Raw genomic sequence first — 18,383 nt, forward strand, 5'->3', positions numbered from 1 at the left:
CTATCTATCTACCTACCTACCTACATTTCTATCTATCTATCTATCTATCTATCTATCTATCTATCTATCTATCTATCTATCTATCTATCTATCTATTTATCTATCTACCTACCTACCTACATATCTATCTATCTATCTATCTATCTATCTATCTATCTATCTATCTATCTATCTATCTATCTATCTATCTATCTATTTATCTATCTACCTACCTACCTACATACCTACCTACCTACCTACATACCTACCTACCTACATATCTATCTATCTATCTATCTATCTATCTATCTATCTATCTATCTATCCACCTACCTACCTACATATCTATCTATCTATCTATCTATCTATCTATCTATCTATCTACCTACCTACATACCTACCTACCTACCTACATATCTATCTATCTATCTATCTATCTATCTATCTATCTATCTATCTATCTATCTATCTATCTATCTATCTATCTATCTACCTACCTACCTACCTACCTACCTACCTACCTACATATCTATCTATCTATCTATCTATCTATCTATCTATCTATCTATCTATCTATCTATCTATCTATCTATTTATCTACCTACCTACCTACCTACATATCTATCTATCTATCTAAGTATCTATCTATCTATCTATCTATCTATCTATCTATCTATCTATCTATCTATCTATCTATCTATATGAATACATAAATAAACAAATAAATAAATTGATTGAATACACATACTACTGCCCATGGGATTTGACAAGAAATGGACCACCCACACATACATATGTTGAGGTCTTAGCAACTGTACCTTTTGCTTACGCCAATGCTTTAAATCAGTGGTTCCCAAACTTTTTTGTCTCGTAGACCCCTTGCCATGTTTTCTGGCTTTCGGTAGACCCCCTGCTTAACTTGCAAATTTTTGCAAACTCATCAACATTTTATTTAAACAAATTTCTATCTGTAGTGAGTTGAAAATGGAAAAAGTGATTGAAAGCTACATATTAAAATATAGAGTATATACGTACTTTAAAAATTAAAGTCACGACCTGCTTAGATGAAATCTACTATCGTAGACCCCCGTGGACATCTCATAGACCCCCAATTTGTTTTTTTTTTACTTTCGTAGACCCCTTGGAGGTCTTCATAGACCCCTGGGGGTCTATATAGACCACTTTGGGAATCACTGCTTTAAATGATGTTAGAGTTGGCAACACCGCCTTGGTTTAAAAGTGACCTAATTTACTAGGTTACAGTGAGCTCGTAATATACCACATTAAATCTGGAGTTCCTATTTTTTGCGTTGCCAGAACTAGAACATGCATATTTTATAATAATTATTTTAAACGAAGGAAAACAAAGCAAAACCAATGTAAGAACTCCTTTTCTTTTATAATATGGCCTAATTTTATATGTTAATAATTAATAAGTGGATTTTAAAAAAAAATTTGAAAAAGTGTAGAGGCCTCTAGACAGAAATTTTCTAGAGGCCTCTACACTTTTTCGAAAGCTTTAATAAAAATATACTTATTAATTATTAGGCCATTTTATGAAAGATTCTGCCTAGAGACCTACAAATACTTAAATCCGGCTTGTATCTAACTTTCTGTCAGTCCTATATCTATTTGTCACTCTATAAAAAACGCCACTAATCAAATATATAAGACATACAATGAACTACACATACAATAATGAACGCTAACAAACACACTCTCACCTATAAAGACTTACATCTACTAGAGCAAACATATACACAGTCAAATACACAACACTGTCAAATACACAAACAGTCAAATACACAACACTGTCAAATACACAAACAGTCAAATACACAACACAGTCAAATACAAAACACAATCAAATATACAGCAGAGTAACATATCCACAACACGATCAAATACTCAACACAGTCAAATACACAACACGGTAACACAGACACAACACAGCCAAATACACAACACAATCAATTCACAAAACAGCCAAATACACAACACAATCATGTCACAACACAGTCGTATACAAAAACACAGTCACATACATAACAAAGTCGAACACGGAACACAGTCAGATACACACATGATTGATGGGATACGAACCGCGCGCTCCACAGTTAAAGGGTAGATGAACATGACGGGGATGAGAGCCATTGAGAAACCGAGGCAAAATGTGGTGGCGATTTGAAGCTTTTTGATCAGGTTACTTGCCGTCCAGGAGGGGACGTAGTGGACTCCACTTTGGACACTGTACTCACTGCCCAGCGTCTGCTGGACCCATGCATTGAGAGCAAGTTGAACCTGTTAGAAAAAAACAAAAACATGCGCGATAAAACAATTTATACTATTCCTATATTCAGATTTCGGGATCTTTAAGCGCCTCTGAGCCCACCCAGCTCAAACGGATACCTGACATTAGTTGGTGAAAAGTAAAGGCGGTTGGTCGTTGTGCTGGCCACATGGCACCCTTGTTAATCGTAGGCCATAGAAACAGACGAAATTCACGTCAACTGACCTATAGACCATAAGGTCTGAAAGGGGAACTTTTTAAATATTCAGTTTGCAAAGTCATCGGCCATAACCTGGGTGGAAAAACTTGGACACAGATCTCGAAAAAGGCTCTAACGGTTAAGTTAGAAATTCGACAATTGATATAGATATTTATGAAAAAAAATAGTTTGGTCACTATTTTTTTTTTAAGTGTAAAATTATTATTTTTTTATTTGGCTAAAGGACTAAGCAAACTTTATCTTGAACAGACTACGTCTTCGGGTATTTCCGCATGTAGGTCCTCTTCTTTAAAGAGTTTATGAAATGAATTCACGTTAAGGAACAATTTGCGTGTACCACCCCGTCTGTATCTATAGGCCTATAATTAGAACATGTAGACATTGATACATCGTGATACCAGCAAGAGTAATTAACCCTTCAGTATTCACCTATATGGCTAATATGTGACGGACATTCAAGCGACATAAAACGAAAGTATGTCTGTAAGGGTTTAACCGTCATGAAATCATCTTTATCTTAAGAAGGAAGTTTAACGCTACAAAATGACAGCAACAGAATGGAAGCAACGTCATGGCATCAAATAACGACAGCAACGTCATGGCATCAAATAACGACAGCAACGTCATGGCATCAAATAACGACAGCAACGTCATGGCATCAAATAACGACAGCAACGTCATGGCATCAAATAACGACAGCAACGTCATGGCATCAAATAACGACAGCCACGTCATGGCATCAAATAACGACAGCAACGTCATGGCATCAAATAACGACAGCAACGTCATGGCATCAAATAACGACAGCAACAACATGGCATCAAATAACGACAGCAACGTCATGGCATCAAATAACGACAGCAACGTCATGGCATCAAATAACGACAGCAACAACATGGCATCAAATAACGACAGCAACGTCATGGCATCAAATAACGACAGCAACAACATGGCATCAAATAACGACAGCAACGTCATGGCATCAAATAACGACAGCAACGTCATGGCATCAAATAACGACAGCAACAACATGGCATCAAATAACGACAGCAACAACATGGCATCAAATAACGACAGCAACGTCATGGCATCAAATAACGACAGCAACAACATGACGTCAAAAAACGACAGCAACAAAATGACAGGATGTTTAACGCAACAAAATGACAGCAACAGAATGGAAGCAACATCATGGCATCAAATAACGACAGCAACATCATGGCATCAAATAACGACAGCAACAACATGACGTCAAAAAACGACAGCAACAAAATGACAGGAACTAAATGACAGCAACAAAATGACAGGAACTAAATGACAGCAACAAAATGACAGGAACTAAATGACAGCAACAAAATGGAAGCAACAAAATGTCAGAAACAGAATGGCAGCAAAAAAAAAAAAAGACAGCAATAAAATGGCAGTGAAAAAAAACAGCATTAAAATGACAGCAAAAAAATGACAGTAACAAAATGACAGCAACAAAACGACAGCAACAAAATATCAGCAACAAAATATCATCAACAAAATGACAAGAAAAAACGGCAAAATACTAACAGCAACAAAACGACAGTAACTAACCGACAGCAACAAAATGGCAGAAAATAAGTGGCAGCAACAAAAATGACAGCAAAAAATGACAGAAACAAAGTGACCCGAAAAAAAAAACGACAGCAACAAAATGGCAGCGAAAAATAACAGCAACAAAATGACAACAACAAAACGACAGCAATGAAATGGAAGCAAAAGAGTGGCACCAACAAAATGACAGCGAACAATTACAGCGACAAAATGACAGCAACAAAATGACAGCGAACAATTACAGTGACAAAATGACAGCAACAAAATGACAGCGAACAATTACAGTGACAAAATGACAGCAACAAAATGACAGCGAACAATTACAGCGACAAAAATGACAGCAACAAAATTACAGCGAACAATTACAGCGACAAAATGACAGCAACAAAATGACAGCAACAAAATGACAGCAACAAAATGACAGCCACAAAATGGCAGCAAAAAAAATGACAACATTAAAAAGACAAAATCGTCCTACCGCGATGCTCTTAGCGTGGACTGCTGTTTGTTGGTACAGCACGATTAAACCCGATGTATTCCTAGTCTCTGCAATACCAAACAAATACTTCTGTGTATATTCTTCCGCATCAACATTCGCTAGCGCTTCTCGTACTTGCTTGGAGAATTGAGTCACCTACAAGTAATGACAAAAAAAAAATATGGAAAAGCTTCAGACCTTTGTTAACACACACCTAAGCTGGATATTAGGAATTAGGTGGCCAGAAAAGATGACTACTGTCGATTTGTGGGAGAGAACTAGACAGAAGCCCATAGCCCAAGACATCACAAAACGAAAATGGAGCTGGATAGGACACACCCTGCGAAAACCAGCTACCAATGTTGCAAGGCAGGCACTTGACTGGCACCCACAAGGAAAGAAGAAAGTGGGCAGACCCAAGCAAACCTGGAAGAGGTCAGTCATCAGTGAAGCTGAAGGCACTGGAATGACATGGGAGCGAATGAAGAAAGCTGCTCAGAACCGAGTTCGGTGGAGAGGTGTGGTTGCGGCCTAATGCTCCCCTGGGAGTACACAGGATTAATTCAAGTAAGTCAGTCACAAGTAATGACCACACACACACAAAATCACATTCATTTTTTTTTATTTTAAGAATTACAAACTTTTATTTGCAAGATAATTAATTGCATCAAACGTTTATCAGAGTTATTGGAGTCATGCTTAAGAATTCTGAAATTAAACTCGACCAGGCTAGTAAATTCTGGCATTATTCAATCACTTTGCTGTGATCGCTCTTAATCAGGGGTTCTCAACCTATGATTCGCAACCTCTTTGGGGGGTCGCATGACAAATCGGCTGGGTTCGCCTAAGATCCCTGGAATTTTCAATTTTATCTATTCATCAATGGAAGTTTTTTTTTTTGTGTCCATTCTACCGTGCTGTAACAAGCAGATGTGAATCTTATTTAACTTGATCTTCTAAATACTTCCTATCCCGTTCTGTTTGGCATTATGTTACGCCTTCTTCTTCCATTTCCGAGAACAAATCTTTGCAAACCAAGGTTTTCAAGCTTTTAGTTATGAAGTCCTAATACAAAAGCAGAGATGATGCAGAAGATGGCATTCGTTGTGCTACTATTTGTCGGACTGTCACTTAAGTCTGCAACATGAATATTTGTGAGTACGCAATAGAAAAGTTAATAAATGCAAGTCTGAATAATAACCTTTTTTTTTTAAATTTAATTATGAGCACAAATTTATTTATCTGTAAATGAAAAATAAAGGTGTAAAGTTGGGGGTCGCCACCTATCGGGAAATTATACTAGCGGGTCGTGGAACTAGAAAGGTTGAGAACCACTTCTCTTAATTGAAGATACGTGTATGAATTTGTCCCCGACCCTGTAACAATAGAAATGTAATACTGTTTCTTATAATAGATGTTATCAGTTTTTTTTAAAGTTTAGTCTTTTTGTCTTTTTTAAAGTTTACTCTATTTTATTTTGTGCCAATATAGGTTATTTTTACCTCGTTTGTATAAACTCATTCCGTCTGTCCGTCTTGTCAAAATAGTTTAAATGTTTTTCTCTCCCCCCTTCCCATCCATTTTTCGGATCAAATTGAAACTTTATACAACAATCCATAGTCGACGACAACAGATGAATCGATTTAAAAAGTCGACCCATTACTAAATGAATTTGTCGTAATTAATTTTGTTTCACATGGAAAATGTACTAAGCTAAAGGGAGATAATGAGAGCGATGACAGCGGTTGAGCTCTGCTTACCCCTCAAAATCTCGAATGGGACTCTTGTTAATGTCTCGACTGGTAGTCGCGTAAAAGTCGCAAGACAGGGAGAGTATCTTACGCGTATCTGCACAGCTATTCAAAATAACTGATGCAGTGTCATTTAATATAAAAGAAATTTTTAAAAATATTTTTTAAATTTAATTTATATTAGTTTACTTTATTGAACCTTTTTTCAAAATTCATTTTGTGTCAAACGTATCTTTTTTTCTGTTTTGTATTGCTAATGGTAATTTTTATTTTGTTGATCTTGATTTTTATATATATATATATATATATATATATATATATATATATATATATATATATATATATATATATATTGGCCTATCTATAGTTCCAAAGTCTATATATGCTAACACAAAAATAGTAATAATGGCAATGTCTTCGCCTCTGGAGATTAAGAATAACTCCGATGTTTCACATAACTAACAAAACTCAGTTGTGGCCCTGTATTCACCTTCACATATCCCTTATTCTGTCAACCCGTTGGGGCACTGTACAAGAACTGTCAACCCGTTGGTGCACTGTACAAGAACTGTCAACCCGTTGGTGCACTGTACAAGAACTGTCAACCGTCTTTCACCATTCCTCTCTGTCCTTTGCCCTGGGTAGAATTTGATTCACTGACAGGCCTGTCCATTCTTTGATGTTGTCTTCCCATCACTTCTCTGTCTTCCTCTTCCTCTTCTTCTTCTTCCTGGTACTGTTACCTGAAGGAGGGTCATTTGCGAGCGCTGAGGACCTTGTGATGTGGACATAGAGTTTAAGTTTACATTTGTGATCGGCATCTGTATATACAATTCTCTACGTCAGCCAATCAAGCGCGGTTCAGAAAAAAAAAGAGGAGGGGGGGAGAAGAAGTAATCTTCTCTGTATATATAATTCTCTACGTCGCCCAACCATGCGGGATACCACGCACGCACGCTGACTCTCTAACCCTCCTCCCGCCCCCTCCCGCCCAAAACCGCGCATTCCTCGCTCTCCAGGCATGCGCACACAGTCTTTTGCCCAAACCCACCCCATTTTGACAACTTTGTCCTTTCAGGAAGTGTTCACCCGTCACTAAATAGCGGCGTATGCTAAGCCGCGGGTCGGCTCGTATTAAACTAAAACAGCAGCTACTTACCTTGTTGAGGGGAAACTGTAGAACAGTGCCATACTTCTTGTCATACAAAGCCTTGTACTGTCGCGAAATCGTATCGTCACTGCCATTTTCATAAAAATGTAAGAACTTCAAGTCAGTTGGAAAACGGTCCAGGGTAAAGTTTAAATCCTTAGGGATGATGGTCTTAGTGCTCAGGTCGTATTTGATCCCCAAGGAGGTCAAGGCCACGGGCAGGGTGATGAGGACCAAGGACATCAGCCATGCGTGACGGCAGAGGAGAAACTTCTTGATGAAAATGGCTCTTATCTGTTGCATGAACAAAGTGGACGGGCGAAGCTTCTGGAACGAGCTCATTTTGTCGAACAGCTGATCAGAAGCACCTAGGTCACGTGACCGGAAACAAATACAAAAAAAAAAGATGGAGGTATAGATTAGCTTAGGTGCTTATTAATTGTTATGGCTCGATTTGGAATTAATTATTTGTTTCGGACATAGGGGATGTTTTGACTTAGAGACAATGACGTGACTAGTAAAAACAAGGATAGGATTAGGATAGGGATACGGATCAATATAATACAACACACCAAGCGTTATGCTTTGATACGATACACTAGTAGATATAACCTTGGCCTTGTATTTTTCACACATTTTTTTTCAGTGGCGTACCAAACGGAAGGCGAGAAGGGCGACCACTCCGTGCGTCGCATCATAGGGGTCGCCTAGATGGGGTATCAAAACACTACACGAAATATCGAAATATTCAGTTAACCTATGTAGAGCTTCACTAGGACAGAGGGGCGTTGTCTGATTCGTGTCAAGAGCGGGGGGGGGGGGGTGTAAGATGTGAGATTGTGTGTGTGTGTTTATTTTATTAGTTGTGAGGGTGAACTGCTTTAGCACGGGATTTTCAAGGGGGGGACAATAATATTTCCTGTGGTCAGTCTAGCAGTTGGAGAGCTGGCCTGGTCTGAGTAGGGTGCTTGTGATTATTATCAGTTTTATGCCTAGCGTAAGGAGATGTTATATTATTATTCTTGCTATGTGTGTGAACGGACTATTTGGGGGGTAACACTATGTTGTGGCATTGATGGCCTATGTTAATTGAATCCAGTCTAAGCGCCCTGTAGTATTTAATTTGGGCATCTTTAGTACTTTTAGTTTAGATTATGTATTCAATATCATATGTGTAACCTATTGTTGGCTGTAAATAAATACAAATTCTATTCTCCTTCGTCGAGTGTATTGTATAACACTTGTAAGTTTTAAGGACCGGCATTGGAGAGTCATACCCTTTAGTATATCGAGCCATTTGTCTATAGCTTTTCAAAATTTACTCTTAAACAGAAACATACAGAAATACTGGAATGTTAAAAGTAACCAGAGAATTACCTAATAAAAAAGGCATTATGCCATTTAGTCTAACTATGCCATTTAGTCTAACTATGCCATTTAGTCTAACTATGCCATTTAGTCTAACTATGCCATTTAGTCTAACTATGCCATTTAGTCTAACTATGCCATTTAGTCTAACTATGCCATTTAGTCTAACTATGCCATTTAGTCTAACTATGCCATTTAGTCTAACTATGCCATTTAGTCTAACTATGCCATTTAGTCTAACTATGCCATTTAGTCTAACTATGCCATTTAGTCTAACTATGCCATTTAGTCTAACTATGCCATTTAGTCTAACTATGCCATTTAGTCTAATTATGCTATTTAGTCTAATTATGTCATATACTCTAATTATGCCATATAGTTTAATTATGCTATTTAGTCTAATTATGTTATTTAGTCTAATTATGTCATATAGTCTAATTATGCCATTTGGTCTAATTATGCCATTTGGTCTAATTATGTCATTTAATATAATTATGTCATTTAATATAATTATGCCATTTAATCTAAGTATGCCATTTAGTCTAATTATGCCATTTGGTCTAATTATGCCATTTAATGAAATTATGCCATTTAGTCTAATTATGCCATTTAGTCTAATTATGCCATTTAATCTAATTATGTCATTTAGTCTAATTATGCCATTTAGTCTAATTATGCCATTTAATGTAATTATGCCATTTAGTCTAATTATGCCATTTAATCTAATTATGTCATTTAGTCTAATTATGCCATTTAATCTAATTATGCCATTTAGTCTAATTATGCCATTTAGTCTAATTATGCCATTTAATCTAATTATGCCATTTGGTCTAATTATGCCATTTAGTCTAATTATGCCATTTAATGTAATTATGCCATTTAGTCTAATTATGCCATTTAGTCTAATTATGCCATTTAGTCTAATTATGCCATTTAATCTAATTATGCCATTTGGTCTAATTATGCCATTTAGTCTAATTATGCCATTTAGTCTAATTATGCCATTTAGTCTAATTATGCCATTTAATGTAATTATGCCATTTAGTCTAATTATGCCATTTAATCTAATTATGCCATTTGGTCTAATTATGCCATTTAGTCTAATTATGCCATTTAATGTAATTATGCCATTTAGTCTAATTATGCCATTTAATGTAATTATGCCATTTAGTCTAATTATGCCATTTAATGTAATTATGCCATTTAGTCTAATTATGCCATTTAGTCTAATTATGCCATTTAATCTAATTATGCCATTTAGTCTAATTATGCCATTTAGTCTAATTATGCCATGTAGTGTATTTTTATAGTTTACCTGCAGGGACGGAAGGCCTCCTTGGGAAGAAATAGAAAATAGTTGTTGTTTTAAATATTTAACATGTTTATTGCAATAGAAAAAAAAGGTATAATAAAAATTTGGACCTAGATCTAGTTGTTATAAAACTACTAGACGTATGATAGGACCAGAGCCGGCCTTAGATAATCGGAGGCCCTAAACGAAGTGAATTTGTTGGCCCTAAATGAAATTTAAAAAAAAAATTAAAAGAAACAGCGAGGAAAAAAATAATTTTTCGAAATTGATAACAACCAGCCTGTGTCTATATCTAAATTGACAAAAAACTGAAAATTATATATCGCAATTTCCTTAGTGGAGAGAGAGTAGTTAGAATAGTAAACAAGAGTCGTAGTGATACTACTATGAGACCTGATTCAAGTATCAACTTTTTAAAAGTTTTGTATAGTCCTGTGCTATGCCCCCTCCCCAACAATTGGAGGCACTGGACGGCTGCCTATTTCGCCTAATGTTATAGAGTGCCTGTGTGTGTTTGTGCGTTTCTATGGTGACGGTGGGAAGAGGTCAGCGATTGGTTGTGAAATATGCAGCATAGTTGTCCTTGTCGTCATTTGGCAGTCTGGTGCTGCAAGCCAACGACCCGTAACAACGCCTATGCATAAAGCTGGTTCTGGTGTGATTCACGTCACATTTAAGACCAAAAGATAATCCACTCTCCTAGGACGGATGGATGACGGCAAAAAGAGAATCTAAATCAACCACCAGAGGACGATGGTTATGTCTGCGTTTGGTCTGGCAAAATATGTAGGTAAAAGAAAAAGATCTGTGAAAAATAAGAGTTTTTAAAAAAAAAACAACCTCTAAATAATTGTTAATTTACGTAAAGTGAATAGGATATTTTTACCTTTACCTTTACCTATCCCTTAGTCTGTTGGACCGTTGGGGCACCATGCAAGATCTGTCGACCGTCTTTCTCCATTCCTCTCTGTCTTTTGCCTTAGATAGAACCTCTTTCAATGGCAGGCCCGTCCATTCTTTTACGTTGTCTTCCCATCGCTTTCTCTATCTGTCTCTTCTTTTTCCTGGTACTGTTACTTGAAGGAAGGTCTTTGCGAGTCCCGAAGACCTTGTAATATGGCCATAGATTTTTATTAGCGTTTTTTTGTTTTTTACGATAGCAGGTCCTCGTGGAGTCCAATCGCTGCAGTAACCCTGCCTCTGATCTCTTGATTGGTGATGCGCATTCTTAAATGTGATAACTAGGACCCTTCTGTAGCATCTCCATTCCATTGCTGAGATCCTCCTCTCTAGTTCGGCGGTAAGCAAGACTCGCAAGCATATAAGAATGTAAAGGACTAGCAACCACACAATGAACTAAGAAACGGCGAACCGGAGTGACGTAAGTGGCAGACGATGTAGGAGCAGACCTAAATGTTTTCATTGCTGTTTAATCTTAATTCTGATATTGCAACTGTTGATTTAATTAAACACATTAACAGGCTTAATCAATGGATGCATAAGTCTTACATTTATTTTATGTGGTAACGTCATGATCAAGAAACGGCCACGTGAGCTACTAAAAGTTCAAAGTCTTAAAAAAAAAAATCACAGATCTGGGGTAAAAAACATATCTGAAAAAGTACTGGTAATGTGTTGTAGCCACACTCGTGTTTCAAGACTTCTGCGACTATAGTCTCGTCGTTTTATACAAAATCTATTACTCACAATACTTTTCTTTCTTTTTCTCTCTCTCTCTTTCTCTTTTATTTTTGTCTCTCTCTCTCTTTTTTTTTCTCTCTTTCTCTTTCTTTCTGTCTCTCTTTTTTTTTCTCTCTTTTATTTCTGTCTATCTCTCTTTTTTCTCTTTTTTATTTTTGTCTCTCTCTCTTTTTTTATTTCTGTCTCTCTCTCTTTTTTCTCTTTTTTATTTCTCTCTCTTTTATTTCTGTCTCTCTCTCTTTTTTTCTCTTTTTTATTTCTCTCTCTTTCTCTTTTATTTCCGTCTCTCTCTCTCTCTTTTTTTCTCTCTTTCTGTCTCTCTTTCTTTAGGTCTTTCTCTTTCTTTGTCTCTCTTTTTTTCTCTTTCTCTCTGCCTCTTTCTCTATCTATTCCTCTCACTTTCTCCCTCACTTTCTCTCTTTTCACCCTGTCTCTCTCGTATTTGTTTCCATAGATACTTACGCGCGAGATTTCTCCTGTGCGTCGCCTGTATTTTTAGAATCACTTTCATGCTGACTAATGGATGACTTGGGAGTCTCTTCCACGGAACTTTTTTCGCGCTCAAAATCTTCGGCATTGTTTCTGCTCACATTATCCGGAGCCTTACGGCGATTCGACTTTAGTGAATGAGCCCTCTGTCTCGTTAAATCTTTGGATGAAGTGGGACTTATGCTTGATTCATCCGGTGTTAAGTTGGTGACCCTACACACGCAAACACATAAATTGGACTTAGATTTAATTAGTATTTAATTAAAAAAAAAATGACATTCGGGATCATGAGGGCGCCCCTGAGTTCCCCCCAGCTCTAATGGGTACCTGACATTAGTTGGGGGAAAAGTAAAGGCGGTTGGTCGTTGTGCTGGCCACATGACACCCTCGTTATAGAAACAGATGATCATCTGCCTCATAGATCACTAGGTCTGAAAGGGGAATTTTACTTCATGAATAGTACCATGTGGCCGAGCCTCGCTCGGAGGAATAATCTATTAATCTTTCTAATCTATTCTTACCAATCCGAAGTGGTTTTTTTTTTTTTTAGTTCTAAATGACATCGTACATGCCTTACATGGCGATTCGAATAGATAGTCTCCCTGTAGTCTCGAGAAACAAATCTCACATTGCGTTAAACTATTGGCCTACTACTGGCTTGGTAGAGAGTCTTTGCAGGGTAACTTCTCAAATGATTACGTTCAAAATTTAATTTTGCACTTTATATCAATTATGGGTTTAGTACGAAACATCAAGTGATACAAAATCTCTACGTTATTGGGTAAAACATACACTTGGTGACAAACTAAAATGGCGCATTTTTCCCTTAGAGACTTAAAAACATTTAGTTAGAATTGTAAAGAAGCGTTTTCCTTCGAGCATCTCTGTAATGCCGAACACCTTTAAGCTCACTAAAAGCCTTTGGCTGATGTTTAGAGCCCCATACGGGATACTTGCCATGCCCAGCGTGACTGTCTGGAAGCTCATACCGGCGTCTGCTAGAACATCGCTGTTTGTAGTGCGGTCTTGCCACCGTATGTCCATGATGGTGTGCAAATATCTTTGGTGAAAGCGTTCAAGAAGTCTTAGTTGCTTTCTATATAGGACCCATGTCTCAGATCCACATAGAGGCGTACCCATGTCTAAGATCCACATAGAGAGGTAAAGAGAACCACTGCTTGGTAGACACTAATTTTATAGGCAGACGGAACGATTTATATTGCCACACTCTTGCTTGAAGGCGTCCAAAAGTATTGCTGGCCCTGATCAGACGCTTATCAACCTCCCTTAAAGACTATCAATCTGAAGAGTTGCTTTTTCGTTCTGTTAGTTCTCAATGTAATTGTACATGGCAATAGAATAGAAAGTCTCTTATAACAAATTACCCAGCGTAACGGTCAGACTATAAGACGCTCATACCTTTTCGCAAGAACATCGCTGTTTGTAGTGCGGTCTTGCCAACGTATTTCCATGATGGTGTGCAAATATCTTTGGTAAAGGCGTTCAAGAAGTCTTAGTTGTTTTCTATAAAGTACCCATGTCTCAGATCCACAAAGAAGCGTTGAGAGAACCACTGGTTTGGTAGACATTGATTTTCGTAGGCAAGCGGAGCTATTTATTTCGCCACACTCTCGCTTGGAGGCGTCCAAAAGTAAATCAAACATAATTTTTTTACCCCGTTCAAAATATCCCCATTCAACAACAACAAACAAAAATCTAGTTACGCCTAAATATAAATGTTTTTAGAGCAATGTTTCCCAAAGTTTTACCGTAACGGAACACTTTGCAAATTCTGTGTAATTGTTGGAACACTTTGCTTATTTTGTAGAGAGATTAATTCACCTGGTGGCCTACTATTTAATTATTCCATTAGTTCGTGGAATACCTATTCAGGCCTCGCGAAACACTAGGGTTCCAGGGAACACAGTTTGAGAAACGCTGATTTAAAGTATAGAAAACTCTAGTTTGTTGAGTAAAGTAAAGGCTGTCTTATCTTCTTTATCTTATATAATACAGACGTTACTTCAAAAAATATGATTACGTCCTACGCGTCATGCATTTAGTCATGCATATTAACCAATGACTTAAATTCTGCCAAGTCACTGGTTTTCCTGGCTAGCCCAGGCAACCCATTCCATGCTCTAATAGCACTACGGAAGAAGGAGTATTTGTACAAATTTGTCCTAGCATATGGGACAAGGAATGTACCTTTATATTTGTGTCTTTCTCAGTATTTTATTAAATTTTGTTTTTGTATTTGAAGATTATGGTTCAGTGTTTTATGTATAATTGCTACTTTACTTTTGGGCCTTCTGTCCTGAAGGCTTTCTAAATTTTGTGATTTGACTAAAGGTGTTACTCTAACTAAGTGTGAATATTTGTTTGTTATGAATCTCACTGCTCTATTTTGTGTCTGTTCCAGTTTCTTAATGTTATCTTGAGTTGAGGGGTCTAGACTAGAACACTGGATCTAGTTAAAGATATAGAAATGAAACTCTTGTTTCTTCATAGTCTAAATATATCAATACATTTCTCGTAAATTAATTCTAGCAGTCCAGCTAATCATTTCTACACATGACGTTCTGCCAATTGTCTATTTATTTACTGACATCTTTATTGACATGCGAAATTACAAGATAACGTGGATTCAAAATAACAAGATGTGAGACAATTTTAGTTTTAAGATGATTATAATTAGATAGGCTAAGTTATAACGGTCAAACCAAAGTTTTCGGCTTCCAAACCAGGGTATTTATTATTTTTCATCTAGAGATATACATAAACTCACATTTTTAGTACCCTTTTCAGAATTTGCAATCTATAGGCAGATGATCTTAAAGGTCATCTATTTCTGTGGCCAATGGTTAACGAGCAGGGTGCCATGTGGCCAGCACAACAACCAACCACCTTTGCTTTCCCCAACTAAAGCAAGGTTGGGTGGACTCATTGACGCCTAAAAATACCAGTCTTCACCGAGATTCGAATCCAGGACCCCAGGTTTGGAAGCTGAGCGCTTAACCACTCAGCCACCGCGCCGCCCTCTCATATTTTTTTTTGGAAAAATCGTTATAGCATTTTTTTCGAAATACCCGTCCAGTGTCCTGGTTAAACACATGGAGAGTTGGCCAGCTGACAAGAGGTATCGTAAAACTAGAAATATTATTTAGTATCAACAATAAGACTTAGAACAAAAAATCTACATACGTCGCTCTGTTTGTAAAGCTTTTGGGTTCAAAACCTTGACCAACCCTAAAATACAAAAAAAAATAAAATTATTACAATAAAGTAAATGAGGTAAAACACTACACCTATGTAAACGTTGCTGTCTTCTGTGTATTGGAATGTTATATAACTGTAGATGTTTGTTAGATTTCAATCAATTACTCAGCAAGCGTTTGGGTTTCTTGTTCGGGTGTATTCAGTGTAGTTAAACGACAGCACATACATATAACACACATCTATCTTAACTAGTGAAAAGATGTGGTCAACACTGATGAACAATGAATAATAAGTTTAATCCAATAAAAGGCCACAGTCAGAGTCTCTGTCAAATAAAACACGTCTATACCCAAGAGAATCCTATTGCTAACTGATTTTCCAGTCTCTAACCCAAAATATCCCAAGCGTCACTAGTCCCGTTCAATATACGTCTTCTATGGTGCGTCGCTAACTAACTAATAATAGAAACTAGGTGCCTAACACTGGCAATATGTCGCAATGTGTTAGATACTAGAGAAAATATTCTTGTGTTTTATTACTGATCAGAACATCGAAACTAGCGCAGAGTTCAGACACAGGAGAGATCTAGAAGGATTTGTTGAAGTCACCTCTCCCCATGAACTGCAGTGGCACTAGGATGAATCGATTGATAGAAAGTATTTGGTGGTGAATATTCTTTGGGCTGCTAGTGTGACTGGAGTTCTTACTATAAATTATCTTTAGTCTCTGTGTGCTGTAGGTTAAAATAAGTATATTTTAAGTCATTTTGAGAAGGGGTGGGCAAGTGGTGGATGTCAGGCATGCAACTAGGTGATTTCTGGCAACTCGAAATTTCTACCCACGGCGAAGAAAAGAGCCGCAGAGTTTTCGTTCAGTATTCTTGGGGACCGTGATATGGCCCGTAAGGTGGTGTCAGAAATCGAAATGATCCCTGCCAAGGTAAAAAAAAAGAGTTCACTGTATGGATCAGAGTGATAGCAGAGTCGGATTTACCATTAGACAACACATACTCCTAGATTCTCGCCCCTTGTGTTTATTGTACATCTCATAACTGGATGCAGTCAATATTTGTTCTATTTTTTCTTCGATTGATTTTGATTTAAGACTTTATAAAACTTGATGTCCAGGTGATATCGTGATTAAAAAGTTTTGTATTTTTCTTTTTAATTTCTCCTTTATTCATTGTAGTCTCTTATTCAAATTAAAAAAAAAAGAAGATAATTACGTCCTACGTGTAAACATGTGTCAGTCTAGTCGTTCTTGATAACTATAGACTGTTGACGTTGGTTTATCTGGCTAATTTCTACTAACTAGCTAATTTCTACTAACTGGCTAATTTCTACTATCTGGCTAATTTCTACGATCTGGCTAATTTGTACTAAAACAAAGCGACTATGGATCATCTGATGGAAATGAGATGAATGCCTGGGCATTAGCTGTGGCCGGAACGATGTCGCCCACACATCAGTTTCCCCCTCTCCACGCAGCTAATGTATCCAAAGTGCCGATACAGTTTGGGGTTAGCCACCTCACAGGTTCTACCAGGGTCGCAAGCTTCTGATTTTTCCTCAGGGTTGACTCCCGAAGTCTTTCCCATGACTGGTTATAGCTGCAAGGCAGCAGAGGTTTGAATTCAGAGTTTTCCTTCTCCTAGGGTGGGTAGCCAGCCATGGCTTACGAGCCCTCCTGCCCAAAGCTTACTGGTTTAGGTGCCAGTTTATACCTTTGTTAATTGATTTATTATATGCTTGCAGGGAGAAATGGGGTTCACAAAAAGACATTGGACCAAAGCATGAAAGTTGCGTTATACAAAATACATTTAAAAATACATAAATAAATATAAAATATATATGTCAGTGTACCTTACAAAGACGTCCTCCATGGTGGTGGCGGTTAAACCAAAGTTGGCAATCTTCAAGTCACGTTGACTTCTCTCCAAATCCGACAACATCTGAGAAAATCGGGGAACTTTGTCTTCGGGGAGTATGTAGAAGATCTCTTGGTTGTTCTCTTTCTGTGGTGTAAATTAAGGTACATGCGAAAATCCAGTAAAATTGAAAAAAAAAATCTTTCTTCCTATAAAGTTCAGCATAGCTTCTACATTGCAATTTGTTTTTTTTTTTCAAATATGCTAATTAGGTTTCCAAAATGGCCGCCGTAAAGATAAAATATAGTAACTTTTTAAAAAGTATCTCACAGATTCTCAGTCTTCATTATTCTGAAAGTTACACATCGTAACTAAATCCATGCAGTGTATCAATTTCAGACCTTGCGATCTGTGTGGCAGATGATCTTAAAGGTCATCAGAATCGTAGCTGCGTTCCCTTGTTCTCGGTATTGAATTGCCTTTAAGTGTTCTTGCATGAAATGCCAAGTGTTAGTCACATTTGTCAGGATTTCTTTACATGCTCGTGTAAAAGAATCCACTTCGCGAAAATGCGGAGAAACCCATTGTCGTAGCTAGGGATCTGGAGCCGGGGGGGGGGGGGGGGGCTTGACCTCTTTAAGGGGCCCCTGCATTTCGACATTCCACATCATGACATGAGACAATGGCGTAATTTTTAATCTAAAAACAAATGTCGGACATTCATTTGGGGGACCCCTTCAATTCGGGGCGGGGGGATTTTCAAATTTGAACCCACCATAGCTACACCACTGGTGACAGGCTCTTGTTGGAAATATATAAAGATGGAAATAGATTTTAATATCTAAATGTCTCTAATGCTACGCGAACTGTACCTTCACTTAGGTCATCTTTTTTTATATTGGTTTCCAATCATTCCCATAAGTCCACACTTTTTTAGATGTTACACACTTGAAGCACACTGACATACAAATGTTTACT

General features: G+C 37.4%; 1 protein-coding gene across 2 annotated transcripts in view; it reads right to left on the reverse strand.

Annotated features, from left to right (window-relative positions):
• The window catches only part of LOC106072029 (phospholipid-transporting ATPase ABCA3-like), a 69,582-nt gene that overhangs the window by 18,612 nt on the left and 32,587 nt on the right, over nucleotides 1–18,383 (reverse strand). For both annotated transcript variants that reach the window (XM_056042252.1, XM_056042251.1), the window contains exons 15-21: nucleotides 17,401–17,552; nucleotides 15,524–15,568; nucleotides 12,293–12,532; nucleotides 10,133–10,152; nucleotides 7,459–7,817; nucleotides 4,549–4,704; nucleotides 2,083–2,280 (exon numbers count right to left, since the gene is read on the reverse strand). In XM_056042252.1, the coding sequence (XP_055898227.1) occupies nucleotides 2,083–2,280; nucleotides 4,549–4,704; nucleotides 7,459–7,817; nucleotides 10,133–10,152; nucleotides 12,293–12,532; nucleotides 15,524–15,568; nucleotides 17,401–17,552 (1,170 nt within the window). The remainder of the gene's footprint in view (nucleotides 1–2,082; nucleotides 2,281–4,548; nucleotides 4,705–7,458; nucleotides 7,818–10,132; nucleotides 10,153–12,292; nucleotides 12,533–15,523; nucleotides 15,569–17,400; nucleotides 17,553–18,383) is intronic.

Source organism: Biomphalaria glabrata, chromosome 9, assembly GCF_947242115.1.
Source record: "Biomphalaria glabrata chromosome 9, xgBioGlab47.1, whole genome shotgun sequence".
Lineage (NCBI taxonomy): Eukaryota > Metazoa > Mollusca > Gastropoda > Planorbidae > Biomphalaria > Biomphalaria glabrata.